The sequence below is a fragment of the Rhamphochromis sp. 'chilingali' genome (genome assembly GCF_963969265.1).
Source record: "Rhamphochromis sp. 'chilingali' genome assembly, chromosome: 10".
In the NCBI taxonomy this organism is placed as follows: Eukaryota; Metazoa; Chordata; class Actinopteri; order Cichliformes; family Cichlidae; genus Rhamphochromis; species Rhamphochromis sp. 'chilingali'.
Window position 1 is genome coordinate 1502882 of NC_137937.1, and position 14725 is coordinate 1517606.

At 39.5% G+C, this 14725-nt stretch overlaps 1 protein-coding gene across 1 annotated transcript; it reads left to right on the plus strand.

Moving 5' to 3' along the window:
• Positions 1 to 1295: 1295 nt before the first annotated feature.
• Positions 1296 to 2333, plus strand: LOC308404900 (alpha-(1,3)-fucosyltransferase 7; the record flags this gene model as incomplete). The annotated part of the gene is made up of 1 exon (XM_080895179.1): positions 1296 to 2333. The coding sequence occupies one exon, from the start codon at positions 1296 to 1298 to the stop codon at positions 2331 to 2333; it is 1038 nt and encodes a 345-aa protein (XP_080751305.1).
• Between the last annotated feature and the right edge of the window lie 12392 nt (positions 2334 to 14725).

The window sequence follows — 14725 nt, forward strand, 5'->3', positions numbered from 1 at the left end:
AAAAATAGCTTTACTTTGTTGTGTGGGTCAACTTTTCTTGCGAGAGACAGAGAGAGGCGTTGAAAGACTGCTCCAACGGAACTTATTGTTTTCGGAGGAAAACAGGAACACGGTGTACAGTCGAGTCTTAATAGCTTACTTACAACTGGGCTCGTCAGGCACTCTTCTTGGCTGCAGTGGTTATTATTATATTTACATGCTTCCAGCTCCCATTTTTGCTCGATGACAACTCGTACCTTTCCACTCCCCTTTTTCTCCCTCCTCGCGCTCACAGACCCATAACGTGTATGGCAGTCCATTCTCCCTGCAGCACGGACTACACTGCCCATGATGCTACATTCTTTAGAGCTATGCTTGTAGCATTCTGCCTGTTAGCTTAGCACAACAACAACAACAACGAAAAGGCGCTCTCTCACCCAGGAAACACACAGTCGCAGAGAGAGAGAGAGAGAGCGTCACACTGTAACCATGGCAACCGTAACGCTGCCGCCTGGAACAACAGATCGTAGCTGTCAAACAAAACCCAAACAGTCCTGACCCGCGACAAAATGAAACAGGAAAGTACCGCAGTGTAATCCATTTATTTCAACAAAGTAACTGTATTCTGAATACCACCTTTTTAAACGGTAACTGTAACGGAATACAGTTACTCATATTTTGTATTTTAAATACGTAACGGCGGTACATGTATTCCGTTACTCCCCAACACTGATAGTTAGGGCTGGACCAGGTGACCCTGAATCCTCCCTTAGTTATGCTGCAATAGGTGTAGGCTGCTGCATTGAATCATATCTGTTATTAACCTCTGTCTCTCTTCCACAGCATGTCTTTATCCTGTCTTCCTTCTCTCACCCCAACCAATCACAGCAGATGGCCCCGCCCCTCCCTGAGCCTGGTTCTGCTGGAGGTTTCTTCCTGTTAAAAGGGAGTTTTTCCTTCCCACTGTCGCCAAAGTGCTGCTCATAGGGGGTCATATGATTGTTGGGTTTTCTCTGTATCTATGAAGCGCCTTGAGGCGAATTTTGTTGTGATTTGGTGCTATATAAATAAAATTGAATTGAACAGGTGTCATGTACGAACAGCAATTTTCCATATTAGATCTAAAATAAAATAAAATGAAACTGTTGCTACATGCCTGCCACAGTTTCTGTCTTGGTTGATTACATCTTGCCCATGTGCAGTTCCTGCACTGATGAGAGTGTGTGAAAGTAATATTTCTGATCTACCCTTCCTTCCCTTTTAGTGTTCCATACCATTGATCGGTGGCCTTTTGACCTGGAATACACCCAGCAGCCATGACAACATCTGGTCCCAGGGCCTGCTTTATTCTCACCTTGCATGTCGTCATTTTTCTCTCACTGCTGTTCTACAACAGCTTCTTGACCCACCGCGAGCTGCAGAGTTACCTCAACGGTGCTCATGGAGACATCAGGATTCTGGTGTGGCACTGGCCGTTTGGCCGCTCCTACAGTCTGGACGGGAACAAATGCCTCAAGATGTATAACATCAGCCGTTGTTTACTCACTGATGACAGAGCTGACTTCTCTGCTGCCGACGTGGTTGTGTTCCACCACTATGAGCTGAGCAGAGGTCTTTCATCTGTGCCCCTACACCTGGATCGACCTACGTCTCAGCACTGGGTGTGGATGTCCTTGGAACCTCCTGTCAATAATGTGAACCTCACACATTTCAACGGCCTCTTTAACTGGACGATGAGCTACAGGCGTGATGCAGACATATCCATTCCTTATGGGCAAACAATGCTGGGAGGTGATAATCTAAGTTTTCCAGCTGCTCCAAATCGCTCCTGCTTTGCCAGCTGGGTGGTCAGCAAATACAAGCCTCAACAGACTCGGGCTGCTTTTTATCAAAGACTAAAGAAGCATATCCCCATAGAGGTGTATGGCAGGTGGAACAAGAAACCCTTGCCAGACAAGAAGCTTTTGCCCACCATTTCAAACTGTCTGTTCTACCTTTCTTTTGAGAACTCTGAGAAAAAAGACTACATCAGTGAGAAACTCTGGAGGAACGCTTTTCAAGCAGGGGCTGTACCAGTGGTTCTCGGCCCCAACAAGGCCACCTACGAAGCCATGACCCCCCCACATTCCTTTATCCATGTAGCTGATTTCAATAGCCCAGCTGATCTGGCAACATATCTGAAGGTTTTGTCTGCAGACAGGCAGGCCTATGAGAAATACTTGGAGTGGCACAACACCTACCGAATTAAAACCTACAGTGACTGGAGAGAAAGGCTGTGTCAGATCTGTGTCAGGTATCCCAGTTTACCAGCCAGGAAAGTCTACCACGACCTGGACAGCTGGGTGAACGGCTAGTGTCTGATTTCTTCACCAAAGGTTTCAGACTGCGGATTCTGCTGAGTTTCCACATGCAAATGTAAAATGCAGAACACTTGAAGTACAGTGGAAGAGAATTTGTTGCACAGTCAGTTAATTTTGGTAAACGGTGAGAAACTGCAAGTTGAAGCAGATGGGTAGGTTGCTAATAATCACGTTACACATGTTCGAACTACAGGTAAACGTGCCACTGAACAAGAAGCACGGTTTTTGTTAGTACTGACTGCTGGTGTGCAGTATCGTCTCAAAGGACATGAGCGATGGCAGATACACACTACAGATACATTTCATTACATGGTACCAGACTGAAATAATAATTCAGGGCTCCATGCTGGGCCACTGTGTTTTATTTAGGGCTATTCTTTGTGAGCAGTAGCAGATATTCTCCTGCCACTGCTGGACATTTCTCTGCTGTTTATCAGAATATTGGTGCCCCTTCCTTGGAAGGCGCATTAACATTTGCTTACTTTGTTCAATGCCACTTGTTCAAATGTTCTTGATGTTCCTTAGTGCACTAGACCTAAAACTGATCGCTGGTTACACGATGTCACTCGGGCCTCAGAAGGACGTGCAGGAAAGCGGAAAGAAAATGGAAAAAAGATCAACTCCAGATCTCCTTTCATATGTTAGGAGGAGCCCTGTTTCTTTATCAGGATGCTGTTCGAAAAGCAAAACTAAGTATTTATCAGATATCATCTCTAACTACAGCTACACGCCCTGTGTCTTATTCAACATCATTAATTCTGTTGTCAACCCTCCACTCACCACACATTCACCCATTTCCCCAAAAACAATCAGTTCTGTCTCTAAACTCCCCTTCCTGTCCAAAATCCTGGAAAAAGCTCCAGATTAATGACATCTCAGAAACATTCAGCCTGGTTTTAAAGCGCTACATAGCACCGAGCTTGTGCTTTTAAACGTTTTTAATGATCTTTTATTAATTGCTGACTCTGGTAACTCTGCTATTTTAGTGCTTTTAGATCTAAGTGCGGCATTTGATACAGTGGATCATGGGATTCTCTTATCATGACTGGAGAGCTGTGTGGGTATTAAAGGAACTGCATGGTTCAGATCTTATTTAACTGATAGAAGTTTTTCTGTCAGGTTTGGTGGCTCTTCATCCTCATGATGAAGGCTCTAAAAGTTTTGCTAGACGGCCTTGCCCATATGGAAAAGAAATAGTAAAAACTTACATGATTTACTCATGAAAGTGGCCACTTTCTCATTACTTTCATATATTGTTCCAGTAAGTATCCAAAACATACAAGTTTCATTATATAATTTTTCAAGGGATCTTACATCTGTTTTCACTCTTGTATGCTTTTCATACAAGTTTCACACAAGACGGAACAAACTTTATAAGGTTTATAAATATCTTTTCCATATGGGTGATGACATTAAATCATGGTTTGCATTAAATCTTTTGAATGTAAATGATCAAAAAACTGAGATTGAACTATTTGGACCTTCTGAGCCTCACTCTTCTCTTAAGGTTGACCTTGGTGCTCTGGAAAGTCCAGAGGTCCCTTTGCAAAGAATCTTCGAGTGTTCTTTGATGACAGTTTTTCATTTGAGAAAAAATAAATTCTGAACATTTTGTCATTTGCTGACTTTGAGAAAGTGATCCATGCATTTACTTCATCCAGGCTTGATGCCTGTAATATTTTGGTATCAGCCAGGCTCTGCTCTCGTCTTCAGCTGGTTCAGAACGCTGCAGCCCGACTCTTGACAGGCTCTCGTAAACACAACCACATTTCCCCGGTCTTGCTTCGTTGACACTGGCTTCCAGTACGTTGTAGAATTGATTTTAACATTTTATTGCTTGTTTTTAAATCTCTAAATGGATTAGCTCCATCATACCTCTCTGATCTGGTAACTAAAAATACTCCAAACAGAACTCTCAGGCAGCTGATAAGTTGCTTCTAGCTGTCCCTGGCAGCAGGCTAAAACACAGAGGAGATCGGGGCGATCGCTGCGCCCAAACTTTGGATCATCTTCATATTAGGATCTCTCCCACACTCGACATTTTTAAAACCTTTCTGAAAACACATTTTTACTGAGTGTTGTTTTGTTCTTTGTGTGTTTGATCTACTTTTCACTTTTTTACTATGTACAGCACGCTGGCCAACCTGTGTTGTTTTCAAATGTGCTTATAAATAAATTGATTGATTGATTGTGTGGTTTAAAAGAATTCACCTTAATGGTATTATTGGATGTCTGCTATGTAATAATAAAATGAGAGTGCCATCAGTTAAATATGCATTTTTCGTCTTTTTGGCATTTGATGACAATTTTAATGGCAAATGGAGCTGGAGAGTGTCGCTGTTTGTACAAAAGATGCACGGGCAGAACAACCGGACATTTTTAACATATGTTGTTATTAACGTGATAATTTCCAGTTTGAAATACTGAAAATGATGTGTGTGTCTGATAGACGAGTCTGTCTTAACACAGAGTTTTCAAGGTGTGTGAAGGCCACCATCCAATCAGCCAGAGTATATGTGTACATATGTGGAAATATCAGAATGAAACAGAACATAGACACAAATAGGCTGTGTCTATTTTTTGTGTTTTTAGCTGACTTGCTCTCTGTACTTCAACATTTAGCTGCATCTGTTTTTTAAACTCTCATTTTCACCACCGTTCCACTGACACAGACACGATTTGCTGAGAGACGAAGGATGACACGGACTAATTTGGTGCTGGTTGGAGCTTCCGTTTAAAGTTGTATTGAATGTTTCTAAAGCATGCTATGATATGCAGGGTTTTCACACGGTTTGGTGCATTTGCTCTGTGAACGAGGTCCATTGTCTCGCTGCAGTGTGAACCGTTTTTCACAAGATGCAAAGCAGAATGTGAAGCATTTCTCTGAAGCATAAAGTGCCACTTCCTCCTGATGAGGGTGGAGTTGATTCAGTGTCCAAATCTCTACATCATCAAAAACTTGGTGCTCGGCTCTTTCTTTGTGAAATGCCGGTTTGTCACAAGTCAAGTCAGCCAGTGATTGTTAGTTATTGGATGAATAAAGAGAATAACAAACAATGAAAATGTGGTGTGTGTTATTTCAGCGATAGATGTGATGGGTGCGTCGATGACTGAGATAAAAGCATGTGGTTTCACACTCAGATCCACCCCTCACTAATTCAGACTCTCTGTGTGGAGGTTGGGACAAAAACCTCAGAGTCGAGACTTCATTATACCACAACATCACTGCGGGCATGTTTCACCCCCTGTGGTTTCATCTTCTATGAGTGTCTGAGTTTCTGTTTTTAATGTGATGATCTTTTAAAATGACTACAATTAATACAAATGGCCCATCAACATCATGGGTGAGGTATATACAAATAAACAATACACTTCAAATAAAATTGCCAAGAGCAGCTGGTAAGAGTCTTATAGTATAATATATATGTCCCAGTGTTTTGAGTTTTACATTATTATTGGACTTTGATTTTGTCATCATTTATCATTTCTAGTCTTTTGTTACAATGTTACAGTTCTTAGTCTTCTGGTTCTGTCTCTGTGGGCCATGGTTGTGGTCGATCCTGTCAGCTGTATCCCCTTGTGAAGTCAGCGCCTCTGTGTTATGTTTCCTGTTTTACTTTGAAAGTCTATGTCTTATGTCAGTGCTTCTGGTTTTGCTTCCCTTGTTCTGTTCAGTTTGTTTCTATTTAGTTTGAATGCTTGTATTTATAAATTGGTTTATCTTCACATAAAACAACCCTCTACAATGGATATACTTATGAATTGGAGTGTTATATGGAATTCCACATTGTAACATTTTTTTTTTCATACTTTAATTACATTTATGCACATATTACAATCTCTCGTTGGGAGACAACATTAGTGCAACAACATCTTGAAAAGGTTGAATAAGAAACCAAACGAAAAAAAAACAAAAAAAAAAACAAAAACAAAAACACATATATACATATACATAAATATATGAAGGCCATTTTTATGACATATAACAGTTTCCTTTCTGCGAACACTTTAACATACATGTGGCTTACTTAGTACACCAAAATCACAATCATTCAAAGGATAGAGATTGAGTCCCATTGTCGCATATCAAAGCAGCCTCTTTACATGAATCCCTCAGTAATTCTAAAGATGACAAAAAAGATTTTAATTCAATTTTCAATACAGTTAGGGAAGGTCTTTTACTTTGCCATTTGCATTTGTGTATGTGGTATTTGCCCATAATTATCACCACCTTGTGTAGCATGGACAGTTCCTTAGATGGATCACCATTATTATATAAAACTTGTGTTAGAGTCAGTGGGGTCATCCCATCTATTCTTATACTCAACCAGTCTACTAGATCTTGCCAAAAGTCAGTTGTTACTGAGCAGGAAAAAAACAAATGATCAATACTTTCCACATTTTGTGAACAAAATCCACATGGCTCTACCTCAAACCCAAACCTTTTTTTAAGCATTTCAGCTGCTGGGTAATATCCATTAATTATTTTAAATTGCATTTCTTTGACTTTGGGGGGGATAGGCCATTTTAAAAAGTGCGTATATTTGTTCGTTAATTCCACATTGTAACATGGATAGACAGACAGATTTCAAAACAGCCAGCTGGAATGTTAAAGGGTTGAATAACGGGATTAAGAGGAAGAAAATATTAACATATCTAAAGTTACCAAGAGTTGATATAGCCTTTATTTAAGAAATGCACATGTGTAAGTCAGAAGCCTTAAAACTTAAATGTTCCTGGGCAGGTAAAGTCTTTTCCAGTCCTGGAGCTGGTAAAAGTAGGGCAGTGTCGGTTCTGATTCATAAAGCAGTTAGCTTTACTGAAACAAAAGTAATAACAGATAAGGAAGGTAGATTTATATTGGCCCTAACTACTGGACACACCAATAATTTTATGTAATATCTATGCACCTAATGCGGACATACCCGCCTTTTTTCATAACCTGTCACAGTATCTTTTGGAATTAGAAGTGCACAAATAGTGGTAGGAGGAGATTTTAATCAAATACTGGATCAAGACCTAGATAGATCACTTAGGAGAGGCACAGAGAGTAAATCTGTAGTTGCCACAAGGCAGATGACCTCAGATTTAGGTCTGAATGATATTTGGCAGACAATGCATCCAGAAGGCAGGGAATACTCCTTTTACTCTCCGCCTCATAATGTTTATACTAGAATCGACTACTTTCTTATTTCTGAAGCCTTAGTGAATAACTCTATAGATTCAAGTGTTGGTAATATAGTAATTTCGGACCATGCGCCAAGTTTTCTATGTCTTGGAAATATTTTACAGATCCCCCAAAGCCGCAGATGGCATTTAAATGTGTCCTTAATTAAAGACTCTGGGTTTATTAAATTGATAAGAGATGAAATACAATTCTACAAACAGACAAATAATCGAGAGGACACTACATTGGCTACTTGGTGGGATGCTATGAAGGCATACTTAAGGGGGAGGATAATTTCTTACGCTCCCTTTAAAAAGAAGGCAGCTAACAAGAATATTATTAAGTTAGAAGCCAAATTAAAGGCACTTGAGGCAGTACATTCCCACACAAAAGACAGAGTTACGTTGAATAAAATTGTTAAAGTTAAATATAAGTTGAATGTACTGTACAACAGAAAGGCAGAATACGCTTTATTTCGCATTAATCAAGCATATTGGGAAATGGGAGAAAAGCCGAGTCGCTTATTAGCATACCGTCTTAAACAGAAAGACAGTATGAACCATATCCCAGGCATACGGCAATCACATGGGGTTATTTCAGCTTCTATTAGACATATAAATGATGGATTCAGGGCCTTTTACAATAATCTTTATTCTACACAAGGTAGTTTAGATGAACAGAAATTCGAAGCATTCTTTACTGATTTAAACCTGCCACAGCTTTCCACTACTGACCAGCAGATTATAGATGCTCCAATTACAGTGGAGGAGATTACCCGTGCAATTAACAGTATGCCACTTAATACAGCTCCAGGATTAGACGGGTTACCATTGGATTTCTATAGAGCATTTGAAGATATGTTAAGTCCCCTTTTGCTCAATGTTTATAATGAGGCGTTCAAAGTAGGCTCATTACCTCAGTCAATGCACTCTGGACTTATAACATTTATTCTTAAAACTGGGAAAGACCCTTTAGACCCAGGTGGTTACCGCCCCATATCTTTGCTGAATTCTGACCAAAAAATCTTGGCAAAGGTCTTAGCGGGCCGATTAAAAGCAGTAATGGCGAAAACAATTCATGCAGACCAATCTGGTTTTGTTCTAAACCGCTATGGTTCAGATAATATTAGGCGGTTGGTTAATTTGCAAAATGATGTATATGATTCAGTATATCCAACAGTGGCCCTATCGCTGGATGCTGCAAAAGCTTTTGATTGTGTTGAGTGGGATTATCTGTTTAAGACATTAGAAAAGTTTGGTTTTGGTGACAATTTTATCAGGTAGATAAAGATATTATATGATTCGCCTTCAGTGCGAGTATTGACGAATGGGCTCATATCAGACCTATTCCTTTTACAGAGATCCACAAGACGGGGTTGTCCCCTTAGCCCCGGGCTTTTTCTAATTGCTATAGAGCCTCTGGCACAAAAACTGAGAAATAATGTAAATATATTTGGAATTTCGATGGGTAATAATCAACATAAGCTTCTATTATATGCAGATGATATGTTGTTACTTATGACCCAGCCTGGGAAGTCAGTTCCAGCCCTATTAGAATGTATAGAAAGCTTTACGCTGCTTTCAGGGTATCGCGTCAACTGGGATAAATCAGAGGCAATGCCTATGTCAGGACACTGCCCCCATACTTTATTTAAACAGTGGGAGTTTCGGTGGTCCGTGAATGGTTTGAGGTATTTGGGGATACAAATTCCCTCGGATTACACTAAGATGGTTCGAGCAAATATGGAGCCAATGATTGAAAGAATAAAAATGGAATTTGGTAGATGGTCCAGAGTGCGTCTCACAATATGGGGTAAAATTAGTTGTATTAAGATGATGACTGCACCCATGATCTTTTATATTTTATCTAATATTCCATTACACATTCCAGATAAGTATTTCAAAGATCTAGACTTTTTGATCCGGCAGTAGCTCCCCGCATCGTTTAAGTATTAAGAAACTTCAAGCGAGTGCAAAACAAGGACGTTTTTCATTGCCTAATTTCCAATGGTATTATTGGGTGATGAACGTGAAACAACTTAGAGCTTGGTTACCTACTGCGCCAGTTAAACCCATCTGGTCCCATATAGAGACGGAAGTTAATGGCGGTATTTCTCCTTGGAGGGAGCTGTTTGATACCAGTCATAAAACTAACCATCCTATAATTGCAAATGTGAAGACATTGTGGTGTAAATTACATAGGGCAGGTCGCTGGGACATTATTAAATCACCTTCGGCAACCTTATGGGAGAATAAAAGAATTTTAATTGGAGGGACATCGGTTGACTGGCTACAGTGGCGTAAAGCAGGCATCCTTAATGCATCAGATTTATTTGACTGTGGGACCAAATGTTTTTTAAGCTTTGATAAAATTGTGGAGTTATATAAGTTGAAGCGTAATCAATTCTGGAGATATGTCCAAATACATAGTTCATTATCGAAGTGGCTGGGAACCCCCTTGAGTTGTCCTGTGGGCGGCCCTGTGGAAGTCCTGCTCTCAAGATCCCCCTTGGGTAAAGGCATCACCACTAAGATTTATCACTTATTGCAAGAACGGTCAGCTCACCCTCTCCTGAAAGTTAAGGGCTACTGGGCCCAGGACGTGGCATTGGACATATCTTCAGTTGAACAGGATTCATGTTTTCAAAATTTTAATACTACGTATAAAGAAACAGGCAGTAGATTTATTCAACTTAAGATAATCCATAGGTGGCATCGAACACCGCAACAATTGTATAAATGGAACCTGGCCTCTACGGACGAATGTTGGAGATGTGATGGTCAAAATGCCTCGATTTTACATATCTTATGGAGCTGTTCGGCACTTCGGGATTGATGGGAAAACATGATGGAGGTAATTTTCAGTGTTTTAAAAAGGAGATTTGGTATCTCACCAAAACTGTCCATACTTGGTATAACCACAGAACTTTCTGATGGAGATTTTTCCATTTATACGAAAAGATGGATTATTCTGGCTCTCACTACGGCCAAACGGGTGCTGCTAAGACATTGGCGGAAAAAGAGCCCCCCTCCTTATGAAGAGTGGCTAAAGACAATGGCTAAGTTGGCGTCTTACGAAAAAGTGGCTTATGGTTTATTAGATAAATTGCATCAATATGATTGTATTTGGCCCTTTACATGCTGGCTTTCTGTAACTTGAAGAACAGGAGTAATGACAGAGTGGTGGTGTGGGGATTGGTGCGCGAAGAAAGAATAGGATAACTTTGTTTTTGTTGTTGTTGTTTGTTTGTTTTTTAAAATTATTTATTTATGTATTTATTTTTAAGTTCTGTTATTAAGGTTTAAAATGAAATAAATAAAAATTGTTGATGATGAAAAAAAAAGTTTCTTTTGTGACCCAGAAAGAGTAATATTAAAACTAAGTAGCTGCCGCCACTGTTGGAAACGAATTGGCTGGGCAGCGCTATGAATTCTGGGATAGGTTGGGTTATGAAGGATGCACTGACTCGGCTTTCAAATGCGACCTGCGAAGTAAGGCAAGTTTATTTATATAGCACAATTCAACAGCAAGGTGATTCAAAGTGCTTTACAGAGACATTAAAAAACAAAAACAATAAAAAGCATGATTTAAAATTGATTAAAAAACAGTAGATAAAATCAAAAATCAAAACAGATAAAATCAGAACAGTAGATAAAATCAGTAGTTAAATGTAAGTTTTGAAATTTAAGCTTAAAAGTGTGGATTTGGTGCTTTATTCAAATGCAGCTGAGAACAGGTGAGTCTTCAACCTGGATTTAAATAAACTGAGTGTTTCAGCTGATCTGAGGCTTTCTGGGAGTTTGTTCCAGATATAAGGAGCATAAAAGCTGAATGCAGCTTCTCCGTGTCTGGTTCTGACTCTGGGAACTGATAAAAGACCGGATCCAGATGACCTGAGGGATCTGGATGGTTCATACTGGGTCAGCAGGTCACTGATGTATTTTGGTCCTAAACCATTCAGAGCTTTATAGGCCAGCATCAGAACTTTAAAGTCTATCCTCTGACGGACAGGCAGCCAGTGTAAAGACCTCAGAGCTGGACTGATGTGGTCCACTTTTTTGGTCTGAAGTTCTGAATGAGCTGTAGTTGTCTGACTGATTTTTTTAGGTAGACCTGTAAAGATGCTGTTACAGTAGTCAAGCCTAGAGATGTCACGATACCTCTTTTTTATGTTCGATACCGATATCATAAATTTGGATATCTGCCGATATGAATCTGATATAGTGGTTTTTTTTAATCAATAAAACTTTTTTTTTTAAATATCTTGCTGCATTTTGTATAAGTTCATACTCAAGTTTTTTTTTTTTTTTTTAAACCCACTAAAGCTATTCTGTTACACCTGTATGCAAAAAATACACTGCACCCCAAATATTTCATAGTTCAGCAACACTGATCAATCTAATAAATTTAAACCTGCACCATCCTCCCTATTCTGGTATTTTAAAGAGTACTTAGTGGAAATATTAAACAACCTAACTAATAGGGTTGTCAACCACCAGCAGAGGGAACCACCCCCCACCCCCCACCTCGTGATGCTTAATCGACGTAATCAACTTAAATTTAATGCACGTGTAAAAAAAAAAAATTATTTATTTTTCCACAATAATTAAATAGATTCAACATCTTTCTTCAACAGAATTGCAGATTGCACAGATGGTTCCCAAAGGAAAAAGTACTATAGCTTACTAGGGTATATATATTAGACTTAATAGTTCCTATACAATAATAATATTATAATGGACTTCTATACATTTTACATCAGGTAAAACCTTTAGTTGTAAGATTCAGATATTTATTTATTAAAATTAAACATGAAAATAAGAAAGAAAAGTACGTCTTTGTGCCCCCTTTTCCCTGTTCATGTCCTATCGGCCCCCCTGGCTAAACTTTGCTAGATCCGCCCCTGCACAGTTACATCAGCTGTAGAAAAAGATCCTCGAGTAGAAAGAAATATTAAATAAATCCTAACAACAGCTTATCAAGCTTAAAAGTGCTGCTGTTGTTCAGCCGCTGGTTTCCTCTTTCTGGCGCAAAGTGGCCAAAAACAAACAAGAGAGAAAAGCCGATCAGCTGATCACTGATCAGTTTCATGATTGAAGTAGCAGCAGGAGAGAGAGAGAGAGGCAGTCGCTCCATATATCGGTTGTTAAGCTTAACGCTGGAACGCTTTACAAACATTCAGAGATGAACTTACACACTTGCTTTACTTCTCTGGGGTAACGTTCTGGGAAGCTCCAGGACAGGTCTTGCACGCCACAGCCGCTCTATCACGTGACCACACTGCTCCGAGGTTATGAGCCGAGTTACGCCATGCCGCAAGTTTTGTGAGGTGCTTTCGTGATATTTAATGGATCGGATTACATTTTTTATTTCTCTCTGATATCCGATCCAGTAATTTAGGTCAGTATCGGACCGACAACGATATTCGGATCGGTCCATCTCTAGTAACAATTAAGTTTAACATCCAGGCATCCACAAAAACCGAATTTAATAAATTTAACAGAGTTAGAAGTTAGCAGAGGTGAGGTGACCGTGAGGGTATAAAGCCACCTATAAATAAAATGTTGTTATTACTATTATTATTATTGTTATTTTTACTATTATTGTTATTGTTATTATTATTATTATTATTATCATTGGGCAGCATGGTGGTTAGCACTGTTGCCGCACAGCAAGAAGGTCCTGAGTTTGATTCCACCATCAGGCCGGGGTATTTCTTTTGGAGTTTGCATGTTCTCCCCGCGTACTCCGGCTTCCTCCCACAGTCCAAAGACATGCAGTTTGTGGGGATATGTTAACTGATTAATCTAAATTGCCCATAGGTGTGCATCTGTGAGTGAATGTGAGTGTGAATGGTTGTCTGTGTCTCTAAGACCACACATCACGTAATAGCAATAGATAAATCTTTGAAAAGATAAAGTCTGACCTGAGTCCTGGAGAAAACTCCGACCCAGATGAAGGCCGCAGCAGGAGTAGTGGTCAGAAGAAAGCAAAAAAAGGAAAAAGGTATACAGAGGACAAACTGAGCCACAAACAAGCTAAACGTGGTGCTCGGGGCAAATTATCAATATGGCTTTTGTGACAATAAATCACTGAAATCTTCGTGCCTTGTCCTTTATAGTTAATGCATTTCTGTATCATAGGGCCAGTGTAAAGAAACAGACATAACTGCAGAAATCGTCACATTTGAATTTTATTTATAAAGATTAAAAATTAATGATTTACAAGATTGTTGTTTTTCTTCTGGTCGCTTCAGGTTTAGTTTAAAAGGCATCAAATACGACATCAGGTGTATTGAACTGTGCTGTATGACTTAAAACATCTGATGATACGGATTTATTTTACAAAACAGGAGCTACATGCAGTAAACTGTATGCATGAAGGATACATGAGGATACTTCATTCTTCTCTGTTCAACTCATGATCTCGTCTATCCAGTAAATGGCATCGAATTTGTTTTACTTGACAGACCTTTTCAGAATAGAAACTATATATTCATTTTTAGTGTAACTCATTTTTTCTTTGGTGTATTATAATCAAATGTTTCATGAAATGTAAATACAAGCTAAGTAAATGTAAAATAAATTTTATGATCCTTTTACATCCATTTTATAATTTAACTGATTAAAATAAGAAACATGTGAGAAAAAGTGCCACGTGTTAGTGTTGTTAAAGTGTGACCTTTATTATTTATTACTGCATGTCAGTCAAATGTGCTGAAAGGAAACACCATACAGTATAGTTGTACTTAGTTAATATATGTGGTGCATATTTATATAGCGCACATATGTGAAAGCTGGAACGATGTGGAACTGTGCTCAGTAATAACTTCAAACAGCTCTACAAACACACAAACTGTCACGGTCCGGGGCAGCGGCCGTGTGGAGAGCGGAAGGAGGACTCAAAACGCAGCACTTATTCAGGTGTGAGGGTGATTTATTGATAATATCCAATATAAAGTGGGGATGGTAAAACAGAACTAAGGATGAACTAACTGGGAGAAACTACACAAAGAAATAGCAAACCTGAACATGAAGGGAGAACAGCAGGGAGAGCACGCAGGGGATTACACCAGGTATGAACACAGACGACGCGACGAGGAGCAGAGGAAATCACACACTATAAGTACACAAAGAGACACTGGGAAATCACACACAGGTGGGGGAAACAGCTGGACCTGATTAACCTGACGAGACAGGGGAACACTAACACCAGGGAC